Source organism: Xenopus tropicalis, chromosome 3, assembly GCF_000004195.4.
Source record: "Xenopus tropicalis strain Nigerian chromosome 3, UCB_Xtro_10.0, whole genome shotgun sequence".
Lineage (NCBI taxonomy): Eukaryota > Metazoa > Chordata > Amphibia > Anura > Pipidae > Xenopus > Xenopus tropicalis.
The window spans coordinates 37,765,877-37,780,228 of NC_030679.2; the positions used below are offsets into that span (position 1 = coordinate 37,765,877).

A 14,352-nucleotide genomic window follows, 5' to 3' on the forward strand; every position below is an offset into this window, starting at 1 on the left:
CCATTATGATTCTTTATTAATGCTGGATACTGGTAGGTAGGTAGTCACTACAATGGTGAATTGGGGTCTCTAACTACATTGCATGCAACAAGCATTAAAAATGGCATATACCACTAGTAACACTGCCATGACATGAGCATAAATGTAAACAAGTCAGCGTTAGTTTCATTCAACCAATAATAATAAAAGACAGTTCTGCATTTCATCTTTTAATCATATAGTGTGAACATTTGCTTTCAACTAGAAAAACATTCTCACGTGTAGAATTCCTTTCTTAGAGTTTACAAGTCAACTATAACTAAGTACTGAATGCCTTTGAGACTTCTGTGGCATACAAGATGTTAACTGTAAAATATTGTGTTGCCCCCATAAGTAGCAGAACTAAGCGATGAACATCAGTTGGAAGCCACATGCTCTCTCATTTTATATTCCGAAATAACAAAAAAAAAAAAAAAAAAGATTTTAAGAGCTATAAATCACTTAAATCACAGCGCACTAAAGGAATATCAGGACAAAAGAAAACCATGAATAGTGGTTAACTTTAGCATCTCAGAAGCAGCTTCACATTGAGTACATTGCTGGAACCTGAGCCAATTAATCAGGACATTATTTTATGTGATATTCAATATCCTTATGTGGGGACATTGTTGTTTACTTATGCCTTTAATGGGAATCACCTGCACATAAGTTTCACTTAATAGGATTGTATACTCTATTGGAATCACAGGCAAGTCTCAGCTTGCCAGTTGCTATAGGTATATTATGTTACATCTGTCCACATTAGTTAATATAGAAATGTCTTTAAGCCATCAGTTGCCAATACCAATTATTTAATGTAAAAATCACATTGATCTCAAAGTTTTAAATACTACGCAAATTATTGCTGTTGTAGGTATTTGTTTTGCCTGTGAAACAGTTAAAAGGCTTTGTGTTGCAAATAGGTTGCAGGCTTCATCAAAGCTCTTAACCCATCAATAAAAATGCATGGCATTGTAATAATGTGAAGTAGTGATTACCAACCATTGCCCCCCAGCTATTAAATGACAAGTGGTAGGGGGCTCGGAGATATTTAGATCAGCTGCCAATGGGGTTGGATACCACTGTTAACACCAAACAGAAGTTCTTTGGTAAATTCTGTAATATGGCTTATATAGTTAGATTATGCTGGTTTTTCTATTGATGTCCAGAAAGAAGGTTTTCTAAAAGTATATGTTTCCCTTATTGCTGGTTAGTTTTTAAATCCTAGCAGCAATCTAGTGGGTGACATCATTCAAGATTCATATGAATCTATAGCCCCACATACTTTGCAAGACATTGCCAACTGGCATGCCGTAATGCAACTAAGAACTTACTTGCTGTGTTGTATGAAGGAGGTTGTCCTAAGGCGTCAGACAACTTTGTTCTCCGATACCATGCATGAAGGAGGGTGGTTGTCCAATGGACAACCATTTTCACCCAAATCTTTAAAAATGCATTAAAATTCAGAAAGTGATTGGCGATATTTTACGCAATCTTAAAACCTCCTTCTTGGCATCAAGAGACCTCTTGGTATTAAAAACAGCAACACTGCAATGTCAGAGACATCAGTTCCATGTCAGCGAGATAAAGACCTAGTTGTTACATCGATTTTATAGGACAAGCAAAGACTGTTATTTCACTGATGACATGGGGTTAGCTGATGTCCCTGCAATGTTAAAACACCTTTAAATTGAGAAGACACATGACTGGCTTCTTGTAACTATAGTTGTAGGATAGGCACAGACTTTGTGGCCCACCTAAATCCATATTATATAAAGTGATAGACCCCTCACCCAAACCTAAATATAACTTATCATAGATCGAAAAAAAAGCAAAAAAAAAAAAAAAGCAACTTATGCTGCTTATTTCATAAGCCAGTGTTATTGTGCAGCCCTATATATTGTAATTATGAAAATACCAAAATATTGCCTGTAATGTGTGATTTACAGTACAAATTATCTTCTCATATATATTTAAGTACCTACTGCTTGCATGTAAGTGGTGTATTTTTGTATACACTCACTAGAACATTACCCATACATAATGCGGTCACAAATCTATACAACCCATTCAATCCAAACTGGATTTAAAAAATTTCAAATCATGATTGTCTCTCTGTATGCTCATTGGCATCAGTTCCATACGACCCTTAAGCTGGTCATACACACAGCAATATAGTACTGTACGAAACCTTGTTTCATCCGATATTCGGTGAGTGTATGGCGGATCGATGAGACAACAGATATCGCAAGAGCATTTGATATCGGTCACCTCGCCGATGGGGCGGTTTAAAAGATTTTGATGGCGCCCGAGCAAAATCTGTGTTTAGGGCTGAATCGTCAGGTGGAGGTAGAATCCCTATTGTTTCTACCTCCATAATGGACGATTCAGCTCTGAACGTCAGTGGAAGGTGGGAATGGTCTTTCCTGCGACAAATTGTCACAGGAAAGATCGCAATTGTAAGGTGTATGGCCACCTTTAGGTGAAAATGCAACCCATCCTTATCTTATCTCATTGGGAAGTGATGGATTTAGAGATTTCAAGTCTCCTAATTTCCAGGAAATCCATGCACCACCCACCATCAGAAATAAAGGTACTTCAAGTCTAAAAACAAATCACTTCACAATAAAACAAGGTAAGGAAGGGTTGCATGGCACTGTCAGTCTAAGGGGATTGTGCTAGCACAGACAGACTATCATGGTTTCTATCCAGTCTGTCATAAAGCGGTATATTTTCCTTTTAACTGATTAATTTGACTTTTTACTGCTAAATTCCATGTCTAATGAGTGCTTATATATTAGTGCTTATGGCCAATACCAGGCAGGACTATTATGAGTGTACTGTCTGGTCAATCTAAGTGTACTGTCTGGTCGATTCAAGTAAATGTAAGGGTGCCAACTGATGAAAAACTGACTGTTCGTCATAGCCAGTTTTGTGGGAAAATGATCTGTTATTTCTGCCTTAAAGGAGAAGGAAAGGTATAACAATTGATGGGTGCCAATTTGCTCAGCACCCCTCTAGATATTTTAATCACTTACTTGAGAAACTGGTCAGTGCCATGATGCCATCTTCTTCCTTCTTACGGATCTCTGAACTGCCCTAAACCAGGTTAAATATGCACAGTAAATCAAAAAGCCTTCTATTTCCTTTTGGCTTTTCACTTTACTGGATATGTGTACAGTGGCCATGAGTGATCCCTGGAAGACAGAAGATGACAACATGCTGCTCCTGCCTGCCTGCCAGTAGTGAACTGTAGCACCGGCCTGGTGTTTCAAGAAATTATAATCATTAAGTGATAAGCAGTGATGATACCTTTCTACTTTAAAGTGAAATAGATAGAATGGCATTGAATTCCTAACATATAAACAATTCTAGGTTGCACAATTACATTTAATTCCCTAAATATATACTTTTTAAGCTGGTCACAAATCTGTCACCTCTGAATGCATAGTGTGCTTTCTGTTATAGTTGCATTACAGGGTTGGACATCCTCTGTTGGATAGGAAAAGCTAACAGCCTGAACAACATAGTACATCTGACACCCCATGACACAGATCAGTATTATAATTTTTGTTTTCCTTATGAAACCGTTTTAGGAATTTATTAGACTCAATATCAGAGTTACTTTTTAAAGTAGCTCTTTGGAGTTATTTAACTGAATTTTGGAATGAAAAGTTAGATGTTACTGAAACACTGCGTTGATTAAACCTAACCTACAATGTGGGTTCATGAGAAAAAGACTAACGGCAAGTGCACTTTGTTGCGATCATATCCTGATACTCTTTGTAGGCAATAGAGTTATCAGGTTCAATGGTTAAGACACTCATCGGTCGGTATTCAGAGGGGACACAAGATGGACGTGGAATGGAAGAGTCCACTTTTTCATAGATGATATTCTGAACAATGGTGTGAACTGGTGATCCATATCTATGACCAACAATTCTAGGACACACCCCTTTGCAGTAATCTGGACTGTACCGATGCGGGGCCAGTATCCATTTGTCCCAGTTGAGTTGGCTGAAGCTAAGTCGGAATCGATGAAGCTCACATTCATTATGAGAGTATACGAACTGCTTTAGGTACTCACTAAAATTAAAGGTGTGGGGCACAACCGTTGTGTTCTCCTCTAATATAGCTTCATAATCGTGATTTCTTCGTCGTCTGGACATTTGTTGCAACTTTAGGTTCCCTTCATCATCAGCCAAGATAGAGGGAATTCTTCCCACTGGATAATAGAGTGGCTGTTCTGCGATATCATGCATGATTCTCCTATGGTAAGCTTTATTGCTGGTATCATTCAGGTACAAGAGTAGAGATGGTGGGCTCCTGGTCATCTTAAATGGACCTGTTGTTGCAAAATCATAGTGTTTATTGTTTTTCATACAAGTGAAATTCAAGCCCAAGTGAATATTTTGCCTTTTGTTGGAAATAAATGGCTGCAGAATAGAGGTCACATCAATTTCAACCCATCTTTGTCTTTTGCGAAGCTGGAAATGGAAGGACTGCGGTGCACGAGGACACACTGTGCTTTGGAGCTCATAACCCAAGATTTCCAAGCTGCACGTGCAAGTGATGTTGGAAGAGGAAAATCTTTTACTCACAGAGTAAAGCAAGAGTGACTGCAATAGCTGCTCCACAGCAGAAACACGGTCCACACTGAAAGTCAAGTCCAGTGATTGCATGCCACCTGTGGGGGTAAACAAAATGCTGCTAGAATATTTTGTGTTTCAGGAAACAGAGACAGAGCAATACAAGTATACAGATTCATATTCAAAAGGGACAATAGTGAAAAAATTAATACTAAAGGGAAAGCCCCTTCCTCTTTAATCTTGCCACCCTGTAAGTTACCAAGCAACATGACATGTGATCCCTAACCAAATTTTTTGAAACGGTGAGCAGGAGCACCACAATGAGTGAGCAGAGGAGCAGGGGTGGGTGAAAGTGTAAGCAGATGAAGTTGGGCTAACGGCGCACTGTTGTGGCAGAAGCACTCTGAGACATGCTGGCTTGATTTGGGAGCAAGTACCTCATGGCCCAGTCCTGGTCACTATGTATACAAACTGGATTAAGACCAAAGGAAAAAAAAAAAAAAAAAAAAGCTCCAATTGGTATGCAAATTCTAGTCTAAAACAGCTTTGTGTTTACAGTGATAGGTGGATCCATGTCTACTACTCCATCATTAGTGGTGTAGGCTGCTGGACATAAAATGCATTACAGCAATATTATGCCATAGGTTAAGACATCACTGACTCCACATATAGACACATATAAGGCACTGTGTCAGCCTGGGTGCAGAAATGGAGCAGATTTTGGCACAGGAATGGAAGAGTATGCGGTTTATGTGCCATTTGGTGCAGATGCAGGAGCTAATATAGGTCAGTGCATCGGCCGATTCTCAGCTTGCAAAAACACACCCCGTCTGGCATTAGCCATAAGACTTACATTGCCTTTTTAATTCAATAATTAATAGTGAAGGCCAGGTATAAAAGCAACAAATTAGTAATTTTTTTTTTTTAAAAAAGTGTGACCCAGGCCTCATTTTCTTTGCGGTCATATATATGTATCTGAGAAAACACATTTCCTGCTTTTGCCCCTTGTAGGTGGGTGCATAATGGTCAGCTTGTCATAGCACACGGAGCAGATTTCAGCATAAATATACATACCACTCTGTGTGTGCCGACAGGTTGATCCCATTCCCCTCCACACACACGGTGAAAGGCAGCAAATCTTCTCTGCTGGCGTACATACACCAGCAAACAAAATGTCCTGTGTGGCATTAGCCTCAGAACAATAGCACAGTGAGCTATTCCAGGAGCTTTGTGTGCCTTATTTTTAAGCAGTATAAAAACAATGTGCCAAAGCACCCAAAACCATTCCCACTGACTTTCATGTTAATCAGCTGCCAATTGTAATGCAAAAAAGATGTCCTGTCTCTCCCTCTAGTCAAAAAATGACAACCATCTACCTACCACTCAACAAGATAGTTCAGCAGGAGCATTAATGCAATGGCACATAAGACAATTTCTAACTCTCTGAGCACCATGTTTTAAGTTGCCAAAGCAGTCCAAATCCTAAATTTATGCTATAGTCTACTTGCGTCTTTACAACTATTTAGGATACATTTAATATCAAGTAGAATTGGCCATATGGATTTTAAGTTTGACTGGTAGATCATGGACTTCATAGTAAAATAAATAAGGGTAAAAGTTCATTCACATTCCTTTTTTAGAAGTTCACTTTCTAAATCTTCCTCCTAAAGGGAAAGTAAAGCTCTTGTGAGGGCATACATTTATGTATGCACAAAGCATTCATTCATCGTTCCCTTGCCTTTATACATAGCAGCGGGAGTACCCATAATGCATGCAGGGTCACAAACCCTAAACTGGAGCTATATGTTATAGTGGTATTAATCTGTCGTACACAAAAAAATTGCTACATGTGGTGCAAATTATACCAATTTAAAGAAAAGTGTTTTAGAGAACAAAGAAATATATTTCCCAATTTAAGTTGCTAATAAATGAAACCTGATTCAAGTGCCCTAGATCTTTTGTAAACTTATATAATAAAGTCCTCTATATCTCATGCAAACACAAATATTGGTTAAGATAATTCTATTAAACAAATCAATAAAACCTTATAAGCCAGATATGCACAATATAACCTTCAATTCCAGAATTCTAACTCATACTTACCATTTATCTCCCTCTCCCTTTCTGGTTTGCACTCTGTTCTTGGAGTAAACAGTCTGACTGTGTTGTACACTGGGTTCTTGTGAAGCCTGGGAAATCCCTCCTTGGTGGCTGACATCTTATACAACCTTTTCATGTATTTGATGGCCACCATATTGGGCCCTGGTGCATTATCACTCCATTTGGGCCGCTCTGACAGCTCCTTAAATAACGGAGGGAGTAAGCTGTAATCTTCACTGTACTCTAATCCAAAACCACCTATTTGCAATGGCAGCAGCCAAGTGGACCAGCAGATTACAACAAATACTTTAGTCATAGCCATTCCTTGGAGGGGAGTCCAGCCAACTATCCATTTTCCTCCATGATGATTCACAGACAGCTCCAGAAGGCCAGCCCTCTGGCTCGCCCACTTAAATCACCTTCAGCTGTATCTGGCATACTTCATGTTAACCCTTCAGTGCTGAGATCTGTAGCACATTATCTGGTAACAACCTATATATAGTATAGTCTAGGTTCACAAACACATAAATAGAAACATCATTTTGATATCAGGTTTTGTTTTAAGCAAAGCTTTAGTTTATGATATTGTTCATTTACCACAGAGATTGGCCAAATGCTATCTACGGGACAGAAAACCACATGGTAAAATCATTTGCCAGTCTGGTTCTCAGTTTATTGGTGGGAACACCTGTCCTTATCATATTGGAGTCATATATTTATCATACATAAGTTAAAGCTTAATTACCTGTCCAATTACACATTAATGAATATCTGTGTAGATTTACTTCTTCCTACAGAAAAGGGCTGTCAGGGGATGCTGGGAGTTATAGTTAAAAATGCCAAGGCTGCAAGGTAAACTTTATATATATATATATATATATATATATATATATATATATATAAAATAATTATCTGTGGCCAGCACACCCTTCAATGTTTCATCAAAAAATTTTTTATTGTAGATATATTGTTAAAACCAATGTTTCGGTCCTTATTAGGACCTTTCTCAAGGATAAAAAAACAAAAAAGATAATTATTTTCTATACAGACATAATTTTGGCTATGCACCCCGCAGAATATTGAGCCTTGGAGTGCGGACACCATTTGGATTGAAATATATATATATATATATATAATAAGTTCAAGAATGGAGAGCACACACTTTAACCCTTTAAGTGCCAGCCGAATTCGTCATTTCGGTTCCCCCCAGTGCCAGACGTTTTTTAAGCATTTTGTACTCATTCACTTTAACAATGTTTCATGTACATCATACATATCAAATTTTATAACTTTTCTGGAGATATGATGTGTATTTTGGGTGAAATATGTAAAAAAAAAAAAAAATGATGAAAAATTTCTGTATATTTTGAGGTTTTTTTCCATAGAAAAGTTAATTTTACACACTTTTTTTTGTCGTTTGTAAAAGCCCTGATACTCCCAAGTCCAACGATACCAAATATGTGGTGGTACCCCACAGTTCCTGTCCAGAAGTAACCCCCAAACTAAAGCAATACTTAGTACAATATCACACCAGAACAAAGCGGAAAAGCGCTTGTAACAGTTGATGCAGCATAACTTATATGTAAATCTAAAATATCCCCTCATGTTTGGTATCTTTAGAAACTACAGACCTTCAGGTTTCTAGGTGCAATGTAGTTTTCTCTCAAAAGCCAAATACTTTTTGTCAGTGCATTGTGCAATTTGGAGCTTTTTTTGACATTTTTTTTTTTTTTCTAAAACGTAAACTTGGACGCATGATCAAATGTGGATTTGACAAAAAAAAATCTCATAAAAATTTTCTAACAAAGGCAAATTTGAAAGACAAACTTCTCCTGAATAAAATGATGCCCCATATGTATGGGTGCACATAAAGACATGGGCACCAAACACTCCAAAGCAGGGGCAATGCATAAAGGCAATTACAGCTAAAAATTTGGGGGCTGCGCTCTATGTGCACTACCTGCAGTTTTTCAGTGTTAACCCCCCCTACCTGTGAAATAACCCCCACAAACTATATATTTCTGAAAAGTGCACACCTTCAGCTATTCAGAGACACCACTCTTCTCTTTCTACATGGAAAATTGTGGATGCAGTCCCTTGCAGAAGTCAGCGCTTTGGTCAGAAATCAAGGAAAAAAACAGATACAAACCTAGATTTCTCCCCAAAATCTCCATGGCAACTACCAAAAACTTACTAAACATCAATCTGCAAGTTCCCCTGAATAAAACGATACCCCATATGTATGGGTGCACATAAAGACGTGGCCACCAAATGCCCCCAAACAGGGGCAATGCATAAGGGCAATTTCAGTTGAAATTTTGGGGGCTGCGCTCTATGTGCACTACCTGCAGTTTTTCAGTGTTAACCCCCCCTACCTGTGAGATAACCCCCACAATCTATATATTTACGAAAAGTGCACACCTTCAGCTATTCAGAGACACCACTCTTCTCTTTCTACATGGAAAATTGTGGCCGCAGTCCCTTGCAGAAGTCAGCGCTTTGGTCAGAAATCAAGGAAAAACCAGATACAAACCTAGATTTCTCCCCAAAATCTCCATGGCAACTACCAAAATCTTACTAACCATCAATCTGCAAGTTCCCCTGAATAAAACGATACCCCATATGTATGGGTGCACATAAAGACGTGGCCACCAAATGCCCCAAAACAGGGGCAATGTATAAGGGCAATTTCAGTTGAAATTTTGGGGGCTGCGCTCTATGTGCACTACCTGCAGCTTTTCAGTGTTAACCCCCCCTACCTGTGAGATAACCCCCACAATCAATATATTTACGAAAAGTGCACACCTTCAGCTATTCAGAGACACCACTCTTCTCTTTCTACATGGAAAATTGTGGCCGCAGTCCCTTGCAGAAGTCAGCGCTTTGGTCAGAAATCAAGGAAAAACCAGATACAAACCTAGATTTCTCCCCAAAATCCCCATGGCAACTACCGAAATCTTACTAACCATCAATCTGCAAGTTCCCCTGAATAAAACGATACCCCATATGTATGGGTGCACATAAAGACGTGGCCACCAAATGCCCCAAAACAGGGGCAATGCATAAGGGCAATTTCAGTTGAAATTTTGGGGGTTGCGCTCTATGTGCACTACCTGCAGTTTTTCAGTGTTAACCCCCCCTACCTGTGAAATAACCCCCAAAATCTATATATTTACGAAAAGTGCACACCTTCAGCTATTCAGAGACACCACTCTTCTCTTTCTACATGGAAAATTGTGGCCGCAGTCCCTTGCAGAAGTCAGCGCTTTGGTCAGAAATCAAGGAAAAACCAGATACAAACCTAGATTTCTCCCCAAAATCTCCATGGCAACTACCAAAAACTTACTAAACATCAATCTGCAAGTTCCCCTGAATAAAACGATACCCCATATGTATGGGTGCACATAAAGACGTGGCCACCAAACAGGGGCAATGCATAAGAGGGGGCTGTGCTCTATGTGCTCTACCTGCAGTTATATAGTCTAAACACCCCCATACCTGTGAAATAACCCCCGCAAACTATATATTTACAAAAAGTGCACACCTTCAGCTATTCAGAGACACCACTCTTCTCTTTCTACATGGAAAATTGTGGCTGCAGTCCCTTGCAGAAGTCAGCGCTTTGGTCAGAAATCAAGGAAAAACCAGATACAAACCTAGATTTTGGTCAGAAATCAAGGAAAAACCAGATAAAAAACCTAGATTTCTCCCCAAAATCTCCATGGCAACTACCAAAAACTTACTAACCATCAATCTGCAAATTCCCCTGAATAAAACGATACCCCATATGTATGGGTGCACATAAAGACGTGGCCACCAAATGCCCCAAAACAGGGGCAATGCATAAGGGCAATTTCAGTTGAAATTTTGGGGGCTGCGCTCTATGTGCACTACCTGCAGTTTTTCAGTGTTAACCCCCCCTACCTGTGAGATAACCCCCACAATCTATATATTTACGAAAAGTGCACACCTTCAGCTATTCAGAGACACCACTCTTCTCTTTCTACATGGAAAATTGTGGCCGCAGTCCCTTGCAGAAGTCAGCGCTTTGGTCAGAAATCAAGGAAAAACCAGATACAAACCTAGATTTCTCCCCAAAATCTCCATGGCAACTACCAAAAACTTACTAACCATCAATCTGCAAGTTCCCCTGAATAAAACGATACCCCATATGTATGGGTGCACATAAAGACGTGGCCACCAAATGCCCCAAAACAGGGGCAATGTATAAGGGCAATTTCAGTTGAAATTTTGGGGGCTGCGCTCTATGTGCACTACCTGCAGCTTTTCAGTGTTAACCCCCCCTACCTGTGAGATAACCCCCACAATCAATATATTTACGAAAAGTGCACACCTTCAGCTATTCAGAGACACCACTCTTCTCTTTCTACATGGAAAATTGTGGCTGCAGTCCATTGCAGAAGTCAGCGCTTTGGTCAGAAATCAAGGAAAAACCAGATACAAACCTAGATTTTGGTCAGAAATCAAGGAAGAACCAGATAAAAACCTAGATTTCTCCCCAAAATCTCCATGGCAACTACCAAAAACTTACTAAACCTCAATTTGCAAGTTCACCTGAATAAAATGATACCCCATATGTATGGGTGCACATAAAGACGTGGCCACCAAATGCCCCCAAACAGGGGCAATGCATAAGGGGGGTCTGTGCTCTATGTGCTCTACCTGCAGTTATTTAGTCTAAACACCCCCATACCTGTGAAATAACCCCCACAATCAATATATTTACGAAAAGTGCACACCTTCAGCTATTCAGAGACACCACTCTTCTCTTTCTACATGGAAAATTGTGGCCGCAGTCCCTTGCAGAAGTCAGCGCTTTGGTCAGAAATCAAGGAAAAACCAGATACAAACCTAGATTTCTCTCCAAAATTTCCATGGCAACTACCAAAAACTTACTAAACATCAATCTGCAAGTTCCCCTGAATAAAACGATACCTATGTCTGGTTGCACATAAGTACATGGCCGCCAAACCTGAAAATGCATAATATTGGGGCTGCACTCTATGCACCCCTTTTTTTTTGCCTGCACCCGAATGAATGGAATACGCTCGGGTGCAGGCACATGTAGCCGATATACGCATGAAAACGCGTGAGAATGCAAAGTCTCGCGTTTTCATGCGTATATCGGCTACATGTGCCTGCACCCGAGCGTATTCCATTCATTCGGGTGCAGGCACAAGTAGCAGGCGTAGGGCTGAATTTTCGGCAAGCGTTTTTCCACTTGCTGAAAAAAATCAGCCCTACGCCATGTGTGGCATCAGCCTAACCCTTGGCAATAGAAACTACCAGAACAATCTTAGCCTTTCTAGAACAACTGAAATCAAATGAAGTTAAAATGGAATAAAACCACTAAAAGCAATCAAAGAACAATAATTGCAATGAAATCGGTGGTCAGAGCCCTGGATCCACCAATGTCACTGCAAAAGCAACCTTTTTGGGGGCACTAAACACACAATAAAGAACAATGCAAAGATAAAACACCATAAAATCAGTAAAATCCAATAAAACCACCTAAACCAACAGAAGAACAATAATTGCAATGAAATTGGTGGTCAGAGCCCTGGATCCACCAACGTCACTGCAAATTCAGCACCCAATAGCAATAAAAAAAGTTACAGTGCAATACAATAATAAAAAAACAGAAATCAATTATGAAAATGCCAAAAAAACACTAAAATGCAACCAAATAAATCAGATAATTATAGAGCAAGATCAGAAATAAAGTTTTAGTAAAAAAAAAGACTGCCAAAGAAAGCAAAGAAAGAAAGAAAAGAAAAGAAAGATAGAAAAAAAAATAAAAAATAAAAAAAAAAAGTGTAAGTGTAAGTGTGTGTGTGAGTGTCTGTGTGTGCTTGGGAAAGTTGTAAATAAGTGTGTATGTGTACAAAAGTGTAATAATGACAAAGATAGAAGAAAAAATTGAAAAAAAAAAAAAAAAATTTTAGACAGTTGAGATAGAAATAAGCAAAATAAACAGTGGTAGAGAGTTGTAGTTCAGCTTACCCAAGGCAGGCAGGCGATCAGGGGCGATCAATCTGGCAGGAAGGCAGCAGGAAGGCAGCAGGGGAGCTCCACCAGGTCCGAAGTGCGCAGCAGGAATGAGGAGCCGACAGTAGGCGGCGCTATTTAAAGGGACAGCAGTGGACACGTCATCATCGCGTGTCCACTGCTGTCATTGGCTGGCGACGCGATCGTGGGACCGGATCGGTGAGTATGATCCGCTCTGCTCGTTGCCTAGGGGGTTGTGAAGGGTTTACAAGCGCTGCGCTGCTTTAAAAGCGAGCGCAGCGCTTGTAAACCTGATAGTGCTGTGGCACTTTGGTCCTTTGCTACCCAGGACGTAGAATCTACGTCCCATGGCACTAAAAGGGTTAAAGTGCAAAAGGTATATTAAAAGATCAAATTCATACTGTACACAAAATGCGACGTTTCGAGCCCGGCCGGGCTCTTCCTCAAGGCATGTGGGCATGTGGTATATATATATATATACAAAAATGCTGGAAAGCTGCACACCATGAGGTAGTGTTGATACCTGGGTGCCTGTGCAAAAACTAAGTATACAGGCTGGAGTGACGGCACACACAGGATTTTCACAAAGGAGTCACAGGATAAAAAAAATGGAATAAATCAGAGGTTTATTGTGACCAACGGGATCCCTGACGAAAGCTCCTCTGTGGAGCTGAAACGTTGGTCACAATAAACCTCTGATTTATTCAATTTTTTTGATCCTGTGACTCCTTTGTGAAAATCCTGTGTGTGCCGTCACTCCAGCTTGTATATATATATATATATACAGACACAGAAAATCAGGCACTCACGTCTCATAAATGGGTCACAGATGCCTGGGTGCAGAATGTCAGAAGCATAGACATTATGAAAAAAATATCCCGCACTTACAGGACTTATGAATACGAAAAACTTTTATTGGCAAATGACTAACGTTTCGGCTGACACAGCAGCCTTTCTCAAAGTGCACTTTGAGAAAGGCTGCTGTGTCAGCCGAAACGTTAGTTAGTTTTTCGTATTCATAAGTCCTGTGAGTGCGGGATATTTTTTCATAATATATATATATATATATATATATATATATATATATATATATAAAATGTAGAGCAGGTCAGCACTCACGATAACTCAGCACTGAACGCCTGGGTGCAGTCCTCAACACGTAGAAAATCGATCAAGAAATGGGCCGCTCCGAACATGTAGGTCGCCGGCGAACAGGGAGTTTTGCCGCAGGCGACTAATCTCCCCGTGTGCCAGAGCCCTTAGGTTGATAGCTTTGCTCTTGCAGTGCCTATTGTTTACACTGTTGGTCAAAATGAGTGAAACAATAGAAAGGTGTCTGCAGGGGCACCATGAGGGGGGTTCTACAGTCAAGGGCCCTTGGCAGAAGGAGGGGCCCAAGATAGTGGTGTAACAGGATGTTATTGGGCCCCACAGCAAATTAAATTTAGGGCCTCAAAACATTAATCAATTCTACTTATATTGAAATTGATAATTTATTAGGGCCTTACTGGGCACCCTAAACTTTTGGGCCCCCCTACAACTGCAGGGTCTGCTTCCTCTGTAATTACACCCATGCCCGAGAAAAATCACATGTTGCAAAACAGAAGGAGACTGC

At 39.9% G+C, this 14,352-nt stretch overlaps 1 protein-coding gene across 1 annotated transcript; it reads right to left on the reverse strand.

Annotated features, from left to right (window-relative positions):
- Nucleotides 1-93: 93 nt before the first annotated feature.
- Nucleotides 94-7,155, reverse strand: gdf9 (growth differentiation factor 9). Its single transcript, XM_002935259.5, has 2 exons — nt 6,711-7,155; nt 94-4,705 (listed from the first exon to the last, which is right to left on the reverse strand). The coding sequence occupies exons 1-2, from the start codon at nt 7,027-7,029 to the stop codon at nt 3,759-3,761; spliced, it is 1,266 nt and encodes a 421-aa protein (XP_002935305.1). The 5' UTR covers nt 7,030-7,155; the 3' UTR covers nt 94-3,758.
- Between the last annotated feature and the right edge of the window lie 7,197 nt (nt 7,156-14,352).

Coding starts and splice junctions, on each gene's coding strand:
- gdf9 (XM_002935259.5), bottom strand. CDS start 7,029: ATGGCTATGACTAAAGTATTTGTTGTAATCTGCTGGTCCACTTGGCTG. Junction 4,706..6,710: donor AAGGGAGAGGGAGATAAATG/GTAAGTATGAGT, acceptor TTACCCCCACAG/GTGGCATGCAATCACTGGAC.